Source organism: Mus caroli, unplaced genomic scaffold (assembly GCF_978045245.1).
Source record: "Mus caroli unplaced genomic scaffold, Mus_caroli_1 scaffold_2, whole genome shotgun sequence".
NCBI lineage: Eukaryota > Metazoa > Chordata > Mammalia > Rodentia > Muridae > Mus > Mus caroli.
Window position 1 is genome coordinate 86,398,573 of NW_028227257.1, and position 15,850 is coordinate 86,414,422.

General features: G+C 43.1%; 1 protein-coding gene and 2 long non-coding RNA genes across 3 annotated transcripts in view; 2 read left to right on the forward strand and 1 right to left on the reverse strand.

The window, feature by feature from the left end:
* The window catches only part of LOC147005863 (uncharacterized), an 82,646-nt gene extending 76,505 nt beyond the window's left edge, over positions 1-6,141 (forward strand). The window contains exon 5 of the long non-coding RNA XR_015046507.1: positions 5,578-6,141. This is a non-coding gene — a long non-coding RNA (uncharacterized LOC147005863). The remainder of the gene's footprint in view (positions 1-5,577) is intronic.
* On the reverse strand, positions 470-9,224 carry LOC147005864 (uncharacterized). The gene is made up of 4 exons (XR_015046508.1): positions 9,140-9,224; positions 7,290-7,339; positions 6,841-6,932; positions 470-551 (listed from the first exon to the last, which is right to left on the reverse strand). It is a non-coding gene; the product is annotated as an uncharacterized LOC147005864 (long non-coding RNA).
* Hsd17b12 (hydroxysteroid 17-beta dehydrogenase 12) overlaps positions 8,730-15,850 on the forward strand; it is a 127,835-nt gene continuing 120,714 nt past the window's right edge. Inside the window, exon 1 of the mRNA XM_085834632.1 lies at positions 8,730-9,011. Coding sequence (XP_085690758.1) covers positions 8,852-9,011 — 160 coding nt within the window. The 5' untranslated portion in view covers positions 8,730-8,851. The remainder of the gene's footprint in view (positions 9,012-15,850) is intronic.

Here is a 15,850-nt window from a genome sequence, read left to right on the forward strand (position 1 = left end):
TAAATTCAGGGTCTACACTAATATAAGAGCATAATAAATGGTATATTTTTTAAAAATTAAAAAAATTAACCACTCTAATGTATATAAAACTTAACTGATGACATGTCTTTAATCCCAGCATTCGGAAGGCAGAGGCAGGTCTATCTCTATGAATTCAAAACCAGCCTGGTCTCATGGAAGCCAGGGCTACTAGTGAGATCTCAAAAAAATTTTTTTTCTCCTCCTATTAGATTAAGACTCGGTTTATATCTTAAAGCAGAGGAGACTGGATATGAGGTTTGAACAAGGGCAGAAATGTGATTACATTTAAATTGGAACCACAGTAGATTCCCTGGGGAATGTAATGGACAAGGTCAGAATGTCACATCCAGTAAGCAGGCAGATGTTCCCACCTGCTGGTGGAGCGACTCCTGAGCAGGTGTTCAGGAGTCTATGGACCACATAGATCATTGCATGTTCTCACCTGCAGGCAGGCAAAGGAAGACGTTATCTGCATATCATTTGAATATCCACTCCATGGGCAATGAAAGCCTGGACGGTCTTGGATTTGTCTGTCAAGAGATTGTGGTCTCAGAATTAAGGAAGTATAATGATGCCCCCCCCCCAATGTTGGCAGACTCCAGAACAGCAAGAAGGAATCTAGATGGCATAGGAAATATTAAAACAATTGGAAATCTTTTTGAGTATCAGCTAAGTTTTTGAAGCTAAAGAAGTATTGTTAATAGATTTTTATTTATCATTTTTATTTTTTGTGGTTATATGTGTGGCGTGTATGTGCTTTTTTATATGGATGCGAGGATTTGAACTCATTCCTCATGTTTGTGCAGCAGACACATGTATCCACTGAGCTATGTTTTCTACGTACTTGCGAACTGTATTCAAAATTGTGATCTGTCCATAATCTTTGTTTTTCTCCCTCTCTATAAATTTTCAGTGAATTAGATTTCTATAGCAGCACCATTTCATATGTTAAGACCAGCTTATCTCCCCTCTTCTATGAATAAGAAGCAGTCTTTGGAAAGCAAGTCTTTTCTGAACATTACCATCTAAATGATTAAAATATCTCACTCATGAAATGACAAATGAGTAGCTTATTCAGAAGGACTTGGTGAAAACATCGACGTTACGTCTCTTGCTCTTCTTGTAAATCAGACCAAAAATAGATCCATGCTGTGGAACTTTCCCAGAGAGTGTTCCTCTGTAGCCTTAATAAACACACATGATATGCAGGGATAATGAGATATGGAACTAGTCACCAATAAGATAATTTCTGAGCTTTATCTGAGCCTGCATATAGGTTGGAAATAGAAACCAATACCGTAGAATTACTTAAATACTGATTTTTAAAAACCAGTTTTTATAGGGGTTGGGGAGATGGCTCAGCAGTTAAAGCACTTGTGCTCAAGTAAGTATGAAGACTTGATCGCCAGCATCCACATAAACACTTAATGATCTTGGTGGCCCGCGTGTGGGAGGTGTAGACAGAGGATCTCTGGAGCAAGAGGGCTGGCTAGACAGGCCAAATCAGTAAGTTCTGGGTTCAAGTGAGAGAGAGACCCTGCTTCAACCTATAGGGTGCAGAACAATCAAGTAAGACTCCTGACATAGACCTCTGGCCTCTGCACATACACACACGTGCATATACGGTGCACACATAAACATAAGGAAAAGGAAGTTCCTCTCTCACTGAACCAGAGGCTGTGAGGTTTTATTTCCAGGCGTCTAACAGCTGTTATCCATGTGCTAGTATTGTTCTTTCCTTCTGAACTTGTATAACATTGAGTATGCCAAAGCCATTGGGGTCAACTCTAAGTCAAGACCTGACACCACATAGTGGCTCATGACTATCTGTAATTCCAGTTCCAGAGGATCAAATACCTTCTTCTGATCTCCTAGGGCACCAGGCACAGATATGGCACACATTCATATGTGCAAGCAAAACACTCATACATTAAAAAATTGTGTGTGTGAGTGTTTTTAAGAAAAGGAAACCTTGTCATAGAATGGAATCTGGGGACTTCACGGAAAGGGCTCTATGTTTTGAGTACATACAAACACACATGACTTTCAACTTTATTGATCACAGATTAGTGGCTTAAACCAATACCACACATGCTTATTACAGGTCTAGAGACTAGAAACTGGGTATGGTAGACTGAAATCAAGGTGTCTGCATAGAGCATGTTGGGGCAAACGATATCCAAACACTAGTTACCAGAGTGTTCGGATTAAAGCACCTGGTATCCCCAACAAAGCAAGGACCAGCAACCCTGGTCAAAACTTCAATTAAAGAGACAAGCAATTCTGAAAAGCAGAGACAATATTCATTTGATGTGGTCTTTGAAAGAGAAACAAAGTGGTCTAATTGACCCTCCAAATGCATCTTTGGGGTCCTGAGGGTTAAGTTTTAACAGAAGGTAAGAAGTATGGATAGCTAAGCATTTCAAGTCTGGGTGTGGTCCCATCCACCTCTGACCCATCATTGTCTCTGCTCCAGTCTCTCTTACAAGGTTGTCTGGCAACTTGTCCTAGGAAAAGAGTTCCCTTTTGACAGGCATCACACTTCTGCCTTTTCTTTCTAGCTGATATTCCAGGGGTGACCCCAATTTCGTGGTGACCATTGTTTTAATAGTGAATAGTTCCAATAGACTACTGAGCTGTAATCTGTTAGGCAAGAGAGAGACACATGTGTCTCTTTAAAGTAACTTCCTTTCTGCCAGGACAGATACAACATCAAGGGGTAGACATTTCCTGGGTGGGGAAGATGAGTCCGTTGGTGAAGTGCTTGCTGTCCAAGCATGGGCTCTCAGTGCAGATTCCTAGTATCCATGTAAAACATGGGTGGTGTGGGGCATGCCTATAACTCCAGCCCTGGGGAGAGCAGTCAGGCAGACCTGGAGCACATTCATCAGCCTCAAAAACTAAGCTGAAGAGTGAGGGAGGCAGGTACTTGGTAATGATCTTTGATTTACACACACGAACACTCACAGAGGCAGATACAGACACAGAGAAACAGAGAGAGAAAGAGACAGACAGACAGACACACACACACACACACATACACACACACTCTCTTCTTTTCTTCTTCCTAGGCTTTTGCAGTGCAGTTGTCAACAATCTTTAGCTCTCCTTGGCTCGAGGCTGCTCCTCTATACTCGGCCTCTATTAACACTTGGCTCTTTTCTCTCTACCTCTCTGTATTGCTTCATATCTGACTCTCTCTGAGGGCTGGTAGGATTTAAAGCTATCTGTACCCAGTATAAAACCATCACAACTTCTTTATATTCCCAAAGACCCTATTGCCAAATAGGAATATCTATTGTAACCAGTTGTAGCTGGTTTAACTGTAATTGGAAGGTGGCCAGGTCTTCTGAGGAGACATTGCAACCAATGACAGGGACAGGTCTTTCAGGGAACAGATTGTAAGGTTGAGATTTGCTTGCTCAAGATCTATTATGGAGTGCTCTGGGGACAGCAGCTGTAAGTCAGCGAGGGAAGAAGGATTAAGCTGAAGAAGCTGAACTGAGACCATTTCCAATAGAGGCCTCAGGTAATCTGACATGGAGCCCTGCAGCTGGGAGGCCTTTTCAGAAGTATCTATACACAAAACAAAGGGTTCAGACTTGAATTTGTCTGCATCTACCAGTCACTGAGTACAAGCTCCCATCGAGGAGGGGGTGAGGCAGCTCTGCTGGCCAAGGATAATGCTCAACGCATGGAGGGACACAGCTGTGGGCCTTCAACAACCAACACTGACTAATGGGAGAGGAAATGTCCTAGGCCTGTAAGGGAGAGCTGGACTGATGCCCCGGCATCCACTATATGATACTTTATGAAGCAAAAGTTAAAAATAAAACAAATTAATCAGTGTTATGTTTCTGTATCTCTCTCTCTCTTTCTAGACATCTAAATATACATATTTGTGATAAAAAGTGTGTTTAGGACAGTTCTTGGGTGGGTGGTTTGCCATTTTCTATTACAGTTGGCTTTACAAATGACATTTTCTCTTTGGTCTGAGACAGAGCTCCATTATCTACCTCAAGCTGACCTCGAACTCTCGACCCCTCTGTCTCAACCTCCTAAGTACTGTGCAAACACCACCATGCCCACGGATAAACATTTTTGCAATCTTTTTGTATGCATCAAATATATTTACCAGGAAAATAGAGAGAGAGAAAAGGAGGAGACCAAATAGAAATCAAATTAACAAGATTCTTTGGGAGGGGAAAAGAATCCATCAGCAGACGCCGAGTCCATCGTGAACATGAGCATTTAGTGAAGGGAGGCAAAGAATACACGTCCCTCTGTAGTTTCTGTGTTTGCTTGTGGAACTGTCCTAACATTTGCAGGTTTGGTCTGGCTAAAGCGTCACTGTTTGCTTCCCCTTCACCTAGTTGCAGCTGCTTTAACTGTGGCACTGATTTTTTTTTTTTTTTTAAGATAGCTGGAGTGATTATTAAATCTGGTGATACAATACAGTAAAGTGATTGCGGGGGCAAGACTGGTATGTCAAGACACGTCAGCTACCAACCAGGAAAGGTGGTAAATGGCTTGGCACACTTTTCTGTTCTATTTAAGTCTTTATGAGCGTGTGAATTGAAAAAATAAGGGAGCTATTAAAGCTGTATTTTTATTTATTTATTTATTATACTTATTTACGTGTGTGTGTGTGTGGCATGTGGCATATTTGTGTAGGTCAGAGGGCAGCCTTAGGAGTTGGTTCTTGCCATCATGTGGGTCTGAGGGAATCTGAGGGCATCAGGCTCGGTACCAAGCATCTTTACCCGCTGAGCCATCTCACTATCTTTAAAGTTGTATCAAATGGGCTGATGTCAACATGTTTTATTTGAAGACCATGTTTATAGAAGTGGCCATGAATTGAGCTCAAGTTCTGTTTGAGCAGAAAGAGCCCTGAAGTTTTTAGGTGCAGAATGTCTTGTGGGATCTGGCTGTGACATGTCACCCAGTGAGTGCCAGGCTAATCGCAGTGCTGATCTCGTTGGCCAGGCTAATGCTTTCTTCTCCTTCCCTCCAGAAGTTGTGGGCATGATGGAAGAGCATGAGTTTCTCTGATAAAGGAGGTCTGACTTTTTTAGTCTTCTCTCATACATTACATAATGACTGGCAGTTTCCTCTCCCTCCTTTCCTCCCAGACCCTCTCCCCTACCTTTTGTCTCTCCCAGATAGATACACTCCTCCTCTGTTTCCCGTCAGAAAAGAGCAGGCTAAGTAGGTCTGACTCTAGTCAAAGGCCTGTGAACAGCTGCCCATCCCTGCTGGACCTTCAGATGAGCTCTCAAGATGATGTGTTTCTCGAGCTAGACCATGGCGTTTAGGGGTCCTTGCAGAAAAAGGCTTACTAAAGAGCTGGCTTCTTTGTGACATGAGTGGGGCTGATGTGTCTGAATGCAGTGACGCACAGGAAAACACTTGACATGAAACACACAATATTCTTATGGTAATGTGTTTCTGTTTAAGGAAGCCAAATATTAACTTCTAATTAACCTAATGCTAAAAGTAGTATTTATTTTAAATTAGTTTGTTCATCACAGAACATTTTCTTTTCTCTCAACCCAGGATTTGACAACTGGATGTGAGAATCGAACCAAAGCTCCCTATGTCCACCTGGTTGGCAGAGTGCTTCCCCAGCACAGAAGGAACTGGTACACACATGGGATTCAAGCACTCAGGAGCTGGGGGCAGAGCACCAGAAGCTCAGGTATAAGGGGTTTAGGGTCAGCCTAGGGCACATGAGCTCCTGCCGAGAGCAACAACCAAATTCAATGTGTTGAACTATATTCAGCTGAAGATCAGATAGTGCAGTGGATGACAGAGCTGTTAAGAACAGGTAATGAAGACTTGGGCTCTTGTCTCAATTGTTAAGCTATGATAATATTCTTAAAAACATCCAACTTCTATAGAGTTTCCTAATTATGAAAATTTCTTTTATGCAGTTTAGTACTCCTGGTTTTGCTGTGAAAATTGAATATGGATTTGTAGAAATTTGTACCAAAATGTAGAAAAACTGCCAATGAACTTCAATGGAAATCTTTATGTACTATTACAATGAAATGCTGTTAATTCATGTTGCTTACATTAAAGACTATTTTCAACTTTAAATATTTTAAATAAATGATTCTGAAGTCCCAATGTGGTTGTGTTTGATTCTCTATGTCTTCTGTTCCTTCCTTCCTTCCTCTCTTTTCTTTCTCCTCTTCCTTTCTTTTCCTTCCTTCCTTCCTTCCTTCCTTCCTTCCTTCCTTCCTTCCTTTCTTTCTTTCTTTCTTTCTTTCTTTCTTTCTTTCTTTCTTTCTTTCTTTCTTTCTTTCCTCATTTCTTTCTTTCTTTTCAAACAAGGTATTACTATATAGACAAGGCTGGCCTTGAACTCACAAAAATTAAATGTCTCTGGCTCCAGAATGATGATATTAAAGTCATGAAACACTATACCCAGCTTCTTATATATTGTTTAAAAGAAATTCTACAGCAACAATAGTTGTTTGCCAAGACAGCTTCTGAGAGACTAATAATGAAGCGTTTTCCCATATTCTAGGATAAAAACACTTGAGATTTGCATTAGTTGGCAGTAACAGAGCTAAGAAATCTGTCATGGTATATTTTGTTTACAGGGTGAACAAGTAGAACTGGTTATGAAAATTTAATAGAAAAGAAGGGCAAGCCCGAGGTTTTGCATCTCGGAGAAATCATGAATAGTGGTTCAGCTAAGGAGAGGGGGAAGAAAAAGTAAAGATGTGTCTTAGTGACTGTTCTATTGCTAGGAAGAGACAACATATTCAAAGCAACTTATAAACGAAAGCATTTAATTAGAGGCTTGCTTACTGTTTCAGAGGGCAAGTCCATGAACAACATAGCAGGGAACATGGCAGCAGGCAGGCACGAATGACTCTGGAGAAGCAGCAGAGAGCTCACATCTGGTCCACAAGCAAGAGGAAGAGAGAGAGAGTGTGCTAAGTTGGAATGGCATGGACTTTTGAAACCTCAAAGCCCACCCCCAATGACACACCTCCTCCAACAAGGGCACACGCCCTAATCCTTCCCTCACTGTTCTATTAACTGCAGACCAAGTCTTCAAACATAGGAGCCTGTGAGTGGCATTGCTGTTTCAGCCACCAGAAGAGGCATATGAGGGCAGGTGTGGAGTTTTATTTTTAAATATATTAAGCTTGATTTGAGAACGAGCTCAGTTGATACATTACTTGACTAGCATGTGTAAAGCTCTGGGTTCAATCCCCAGCACTGAAGTAAGAAAAAAAAATGGTGTCACATACCTGGAATCTCAAACCTTGGGAGGTAGAGGCAGCTTAGGATATTTGACATCCTGTCTCAAAACAAAAACAAACAATAAATGTATTGAGCTTGAGTGGAGATATTGAATGAGCTCCTGGACCTCTAAGTAGAGCCTGAACAGCGACTCCATTTGTTTACTTTATGTCTGTCTCCCTGTCCCCTGGAACTTTGCTGAAGTACTTCCACGCTCTTCCAGAGATCAGATTTTTGTGTCCCCTTAAAACTTCCCTTCAGGGCAGGGGAAATTGCTTGGTGGGTAAAGTGTTTGCTGCTCAAGCATAAGGCCTTTTTCAGAGTCAGGGGCACAGCTTGTGCATCAACAAGTGAGTTTCGGTCACCTGTCCTTCCTAAGTCAGCTAAAACAGTCAAATTAATAGTGCAGAACAGCAGGAAAAGAAAAGAAGAGAAAAGAAAAGAAAAGAAAAGAAAAGAAAAGAAAGATTTGGGAAAAGTTATAAAGAGACCCAATACCTTCCACCAAAGCCATGTTTTAGGTTCTGATGTGCAGTTATGGTTTTAGAATGAGCCAGAGTAACATAAATCTAAGCAAGTCAGAGTGTGGTCCAGCCAGCTCATCACTGGCCCCTCATTGCCTCCCCTGTAAGGTGTTCTGGAAGTGTTTGTCCACGTTTTAGGTTTTCTTTTACCCCAGCATGAAGTCCCTCGATGGGGGTGAATTGGTTCCTGTTTTGATTTTATTGTTTTGATAGTCTTACAGTCAAAAGACACAAATATCTCTTTAATATCCTCCCACAAAACAAAAATAAAATGATTCTGGTTTTTACTGGACCGGGTCCAGTAAAAAAATTGAGTTTCCCAGAATTGTTCCATAAGCTCTGTTCTTGTAGGATACTTTTTATTCATCTTACAACTGTTAACGCTACTACATAGTAGAGTTTTCTGGAAATCCGAATTATTGGGAACAAGTATAAAGTTCATTGTGGGAGCTAAGGCAGTCATTCAGAAAATGGAGCGAAAGCGTGCTCCGCAGACAAAGGGGAACCGTAAGCCTTCATCCGAAAAGTAAACACAAGCACTACTCCTGCTCCTTCCGGACTTCTACTACATTCTTCCCTTTCCGGTTCCATTCCTTCCTGAATTGTGAGCTAAACTCAGTTTGGTATCACTGGCCAATCAGCGCGCAGCCTTCCGCAGTCGTAAGGGCCGCCTCTGCCAATGAGAGATCCCTGCGCTTCGGTGGTGCGAGGTAAAGCTTGTGGGCGGAGCCAAACGTTGAATGGCTTGTGAGCGAGCCACTGTCTTAATACGGAAATGCGGCTCTGAGCGCGCCTAAGGGGGGTGTGGGCGGGGCTACGAAACGGAGGCTAACCAATAGGAAACATAGTACGCTTACAGGAAAGAGAAGTCACCAATAGCCACATGGGTATGACTATGTAGGCGGGTCTTAGACCTAAAGCGTTCAAAGAGCCAAGTCTATTCGCTGCGTCTTCGCCGTAACGGCGGCACCGCCTCCTCGTCCCATTCATTCGTTTTTTTTTTTTCCTTCCCCATTCACCGTAGTAGTGAGGCCTAGTCACGAGCCATGGAGTGCGCTCCCCCGGCCGCCGGCTTCCTGTACTGGGTGGGCGCGAGCACCATTGCCTACTTGGCCCTGCGAGCCTCGTACTCGCTCTTCAGGGCCTTCCAGGTGTGGTGCGTGGGCAACGAGACCTCGGTCGGCCCGCGGCTCGGAGAATGGGCAGGTGAGTGGAACCACAGCCGCGACCACGCTATGGCCCTCGTTCCCCTGTCGCTCGCGCTCAGCGAGCCCGCTCTGGAGCGCGGAAACTTCTCCAGACCCTGAGCGCACTGGCGGGGTGGGTGATCTGACCTGCTGCCTGGTGGGCACGGAGGAGACCTTTCTTAACTCCCCGGACTTGTCCTGTTGGAGCCCTTCTGGGCAGGCGGCCGGAGTCAGGCGCATTGTCCGCTGTGTCCCTTGCAGTGTTTATCAATTTTTTTAAATAAAGTTTTTCACTTGGCTTGAAAACTGGCCCTGTGCTATGGATGAGAGCATAGGTGAAGATAGGAAGAAGGGTTGCAGGGACAACGATTTCAGAAGTTCCGATCTTGGGAAACTTGATTCTCCAGTTACTTGAATTGGGTTTGTTTCATGTAATTTAACAAGTCCTTTTGAGGAGGGGGGAGGTGGAGGCCGTGTGGGAGGAAATCTTGATAAATTATTCTGGAGTTTCAATGACTAAGAAGCGCTGTTCTGGGAAAACGGCAAGTCTTCGTATCGCATTCAGTACTTTTTGCAAGAGTTTGCGGGAAAATGGTTTTACAAAAAGTGACCAAAACACGCGAACCTTGTTCTTTTCAGGTGACAGGTTTTAAAAATGAGAACGAAGGTCGTATCAGAGAAGTTGAGAAAATCCTAGTTCAGCCCTCTCACCTTTGTTTCTATTTTTTGAGAGCAGGGCTTTAAAACAAACACCCATGTAATCATGATGTATGTGTGGCTCTCTGGTGTTTTGTAACTCACTGTTCACGACTCAAACATTTTATAGAATTTTGGGGTGCGGTTGCCTACGGACTAAACACAAGACAGAAATCACGTTACTTTTCAGGTTTGTTCTGTTCATTAAAGAACATTTAAACGACTTAGAAAAGACAGACAGTCTTTTGGGACAACACCCTAATAATAGGGGAAAATATTCCAAGTAGAAATGAGTTTGTGAGCCCCTTTCCTTGATGTGGGGCAAGTAGTGATTTTATGCAACTTTTCAAAATCCCTTTTCATAGTCCCTGGGGAAAAAGTGCTCGCTGTGATCAAGATTCAGATTATATAATTTCACAATTGACTTGGTCAGTTTCTTTGTTGTCAGCTTGGAAAAAGTTGTTTGTCGGCTTACTTTTATTTTTTTAAAGTCAATGAAACAGTAATCCCAGAGGAAATCAGTTATCCAATAAAATGAAACTTGCAAAGAAAGCCCAATGTTGCTTTAGCTTTATTATTGTAAATTGTTTGTACAGTCTAAAACGCAGAGTGAAAGTCAAGGGTTTGCCATGTTCAAGGTAGGTTTGGCTCCATCCAAAGGGAAAGTGGCAAGTTAGGGAAGCATTTCTGTAAGATTTAGAAAAGAAATTTGACCTAGAACATTGGGATATGAGAGAGAACCAAGGTGTCATATGGAAGTGAAGTATTGTTGGGGTCAATTGTTTGGGGTTTTGGGTTTTTTTATTTTATTTTAAATACTTAAGCAAAAGAAATGATAAGCAAGATGGCTTAGCAGGTAAAGGCACCTGGCCTACACTTGACGGCCTGATTTCCATGCTTCCAGGATTATCAACAGAGGAGAGACTGACTCAACAAGTTGTCCTCTGACTTCTCTCCACATGAATGCTTTGGTACAGATACCACCTCCCCAGATAAAACAGCACCTCCCCCCCCCGAAAAAAATGTAAACTAAGTGGTCACTTGTAACTCATAAACATATGTATGTAACCTAGATCTTTAAACACTTTCTTACTCTTCAAATTCAGATATTTCAGAACTAGGACTCAGATGAGTTCTTCGCAGTGGTTGGGTGGGTGTAGCATACTATGTAGAAGACAGACTAGCAGAGGCAGCACTTAGGGTCCTGGGTAAGCTGTGGTTAGGCATTGATCTGGGGAGAGTTGGGATAGTAGGGTTAATGCTAATATGTAGGCAGCATTGTTTTCTCCCTTACAGGATTGCTGTCTTAATCTTGAGTGCTCATTCCTGTGTGATCTGTAAATAAATGCTAGTAGGAAGCATTCTTAGGGTGCTCTAATTTCAGCTTGTGATGTTAATTTATCTTCTTCTCTGTAGACAGTTAAATAGTTTATTCTGTAGAAATTTGTAGTGGTTCAGTTTTTGTCAACTTGGCATAAGCTTGGGTCATCTGGGAGGAGGACATCTAAGTTGAGAAAATGCCCTGATCAGATTGGCCTGTAGGCAGGTCTGTGAGGGCATTCTGCCTATTAGGGATTGATGTAGGCTGTACCATCCCTGGGCCCTGGACTGTATAAAACACTTAGTCAAGAAGAGCAAGGCAGTGAGCATTCCTGCATGGCCTCTGCTTCAGTTTCTGCCTCCAGGTTCCTGCCTTGCATCCTACTCTGACTTTCTTCCATGGTCTGTGATCTGGAGTTGCAAGTGAAATAAACTGTTTCTTCTCTAAGTTGTTTTTGGTCATGGTCTTTATCATAGTAGTTGAAAGCAAACTAGGACATAATTGTTGAATTAATAGGATAATAAAATTATTAAGTTTAGATTGTATAAGCAAGTGAATTTGTGTAGATCGGTTCCAATGCCACTAAATACTATTTGTAGATAAGGATACATTTGGAAAGTTACTATTTTATTTTGCTTCTTTTTTCTTGTTCTTAGTTTGGTATAACACTATTGGGTAGGGCCATGGATCTTATGCTAGTAATCTAATGTGATTTTTTAGGGCAAAACAACCCCTGCTCTAAGCCGAGTGGTGGTGGTGCATGCCTTTAATCCCAGCACTTGGGAGGCAGAGGCAGGCAGATCTCTGAGTTCGAGGCCAGCCTGGTCTACAAAGTGAGTTCCAGGACAGCCAGGGCTAAACAGAGAAACTCTGTCTCGAAAAACAAACAACAAAAAACCTGCTCTGGCAGCTTCTTCAGGCTGGGCTCAGCTACCTGTTTCCAAGTAATGGTGAAAATGGAGGAAAGGTTACTGAAGTTGGCCACGTTGGGAGAGGAACAGATAAAGAGTCCCGTGATTTCAAGTGTGTGTTCAGCCAAAACTTTAGATTAAATCAGGGAGAAATTGGGCAAGTGGTATGCATAATTAAGTAGCTGTGGTCAGGGTGTGGTCTTGACCCCTACTGACTCTTCCTCGTCTCACCTTTGGTCCTTTGAGCTGGTATGAGAAGTTCCTCTCTGTCATCCTGTCCTAGTTGTCATTCTCTGAAGGGACCATTTTGGTTCCTACAGGCTGATCAGTGACACACTGATCAGAAACGTCTGTTCCAGGATGTTCTCTGCCCTTGTGAACAGTGGCCAACACCTGGGCTGGAAGGTTTGTTCCTTGCCCTTCCTGGAATTTCATAATGTACAGTTTACATGATTTCCTCAGCCAAAGAACAAGGACAGGCACAGAAAGAAGGAAGAGATGCCAAGCTTCCCTCTGGCATTTGCTTGCCACGTGGGCCCAAGTGGGGAGCCGGTGCTGTTTAGTCAAAGCAGTTTCTGAGTGTCTGTTTGGGTAAGGGCCAGTGAGATGGCAAATGGGAAGCTCCTGAGCAGATTGTGGTGGGAAAGCACTGTGCTCAGTGCTCCGGGAGCTCGGCAGGGACATCGGAGCTGGCTCTGGAAGTGATTCCCCAGCGGAGCTCTCAAGCGTCTGCCCGAGGTAGCCTGGTGAAGAGTGGCAGAACGCAGAGGCAAGAACAGCTGGCAGATAGCGTTTTCTCTGGGGAAAGGAAAAATGAAGGCACTGTGGTCTGAGAATTCAGTTAGCAGGGTCTGAGTGATCAGCTTGTTGAGTGGCCCAGTGCTGGGTTATTATTGTCTCAAGGAATCCCGTAATACCACAGTGTGAATAGAAAAGCCTCTCTCAGAAAGATAGCTTTGTTTGAGTTTCTGATTTTTGTTTTTTCTCCCTAGGAAAACAAAGTAAATTTTGTCTTCTCTCCAGCTGGGAATTCGATACTCTGCTTTCTAAAAAGTTACTTGTACCACCATTAAGTGATGTTATTATTTCAATAACCTAGTCATAGGAGGAATGGAGGGAAGGCTAGACAATCTAAGAACTTTAACAATGAGGACCTCTCAAGGGTGTTATGTTGTAATATGGTTAACAGATTGGCTTTAGAGTCATCTGGTGAAAGGCAAACTTTTTTGCTCACTAAGTGACCTTGAGCAAAGACAGCTAACCTCTAAGTATAACTTCATCTTTTAAGTGAGATAAGTATGTTTCTAGTGTAGTCTTGTACATTTTTATGGGTGTCTTAGTTAGGGTTTTACTGCTGTGAACAGACACCATGACCAGGGCAAGTCTTATAAAAAACATTGAATTGGGGCTGGCTTACAGGTTCAGAGGTTCAGTCCATTATCATCAAGGTGGGAGCATGGCAGTATCCAGGCAGGCATGGCGCAGGAGGAGCTGAGAGTTCTATGTCTTCATCCAAAGGCTGCTAGTGGAAGACTGACTTCCAGGCAACTAGGGTGAGGATCTTATACCCACACCCACAGTGACACACCCATTCCAACCAGGTCACACCTATTACAACAAGGCCACACCTTCAGATGGTGCCACTCCCTGGTCCAAGGATATACAAACCATCACAATGGGTAATAAGCAATCTTATCATATTTTATTCATACAAAGCACATATATTTGATTAGCACATAACATTTGTCGGAATGAAGAGACATAGCTAACTTCATGCTAACAATGTGAAGTTATAAAAGGATCATTGGGAGGTAATGAGCTGGCCACAGGAGAATCCTGTGCTTGGTAAAATCTTACCAGGCAGTTCTTTGTGTATAGCTCTCTTCAGTAAGGAAAAGCTAGGATACACTTAGACAGATTCAGTTGTGTGCAGTTTTTCAAGTACATTTGAAAAACCTTGAGGTCATCTTTGATCCTTCTCCAAATATAATCTGTTAGGAAATTCCTTTGACTCAAATTTCAAGGTATACAGATGCTCTCATTTCTAAGCCTTACAAATCAGCCTTCTGTGTGCTTTCCCAGTGGCTCCTCTACAGACAGGCTGTGGAAAGCCTGTGCCTGCTGTCATCACCAGTCCTCTTCTGCTGCTTTTTCCTAGGAGATGGGAAGCATTAGCAAGGACGGACCGTGGGCATCTATCTCCTGAGCCTTCAGTGTTACTGACTCAGTACCCAGCTGCTGGTGTAGCTCAAGGTTATGGTACAGGCACATTCAACTCTTCCTGCTACAGTCCTGGACTTCAGCTGTCAGCTGCATTGGTCCTGTCATCTGTCAGTGCATGTCTCCTCAGCACTAGAGCATTAGAGCTAGTGATTCTCAGTGGTGTCTGGAGCTTGCAGCAACTGCTGTGTTGGCTCTTCACAGCTCTTGTTTCCCTACAGCCTCAGCACTGCAGTCTCTGCTCCTGGCTGCAATCTGGGATTCTTCAGCTTCCTTCTAACTGTCTCTGTTAACATACCTCTGCTGAGTATGCCTAGGGCTGAGATGCCTAGGAGGTGCCTGCTTTTGTGTTACCTGCTTAGACTCTTCCACCATGGTAATGATCTAGAGCCAATGAGAATGCTGCTCGTCCAAATCTCACCAATCTCCTGAGTGTACTAGCTGTTATGGGTGGGGGAGGTGCTCCTCTCCAGCCAGAGTAAGGACAGTAAGATCAGGGTGTCTGTGGGTGGTCTAGTCATCTAAGGGTCATCTGAAGCTCTCATAACTCAAGTAAAGACTCGTGGAGCAATAGCCATGAGGATCAGGGGTTCTAGCAACTGGCTTCATGGCTCTCTAGGGTTACTGGGGGCTTGAGTTTTCTTTGGGTGTCAAAGGCTGGATTACATTCCCCCTAGACTGGTGGAAGATTTAACACACCCAGAGCTGCCATGATGTCAGTTTGAGGATCCCAGAAGGAGTGACTGCTTGATGGACAGCTCTGGGGGTTCCCTGAAATAGCTGAAGCTGCAATTGTTACAGAGTCCATGGACCTTGAGCATTTTATCATGTCCTGTAGACCAGATGTGGCCTGCTGGATTTGCCTGTCACTTAGCATCACCCTTCAGCAATGCTCTTTACAAGAAGTCTTATTCAAAATTTTCTGTGGACCAGTCAACAGTGGCCAGTTTGCTTCCTATATTCAGTTGCTAGAATTATGCTGTTCTTGTAGCATCTGGACTAGAGATTGCTAGCTCTTACTGAACCTGCCACTACAGTCCCTCTTTATCAGTGTTACCTGGGTGCCTCTTTACAGAGCACTTTGTACAAGTCTACTGTTGCATAAAACCCCACAGTCAAATTTCTCCTTATACTTGCACAGAATTTAGCTTCATGAATATCAAGTTATTGGCATATTTTGATCTGCTTTGTATATTTCTGACATCTCTTTATGAATTCTTTAAAATAGATTGAGGATTGGAGAGATGGCTCAGCAATTAAGAACGCTGGCTACTCTTCCAGAGGACCTAGGTTTTGTTCCCACCACCCATATGGTGGCTCACAACCATCACTAACTCAAGGGCATCTGCCCTCCTTGGGCACCAGGTACACACATGATACCCATACACATAAAATAAAATACAATCTGTATGCCTGTATTCTGTATGCCTCTGTGTGTGTGTGTGTGTGTGTGTGTGTGTGTGTGTGAGAGAGAGAGAGAGAGAGAGAGAGAGAGAGAGAGAGAGAGAGAGCGTGTACGCAGGTGCTAGAAACCCAACCCATATCTTCTGGAAGAACAATGTTTTTAACCACTTAGTTACCTTTCCAGGCTTGGTACATGCTTTCTTGACTTTATCTATGCATGGTTTACTATGTACCAAATTTAACCAGGTATTGAATATTGATTTTGTTGTCTGAGATGGTTTTTCTCTTATTTCACACTCATCTTCA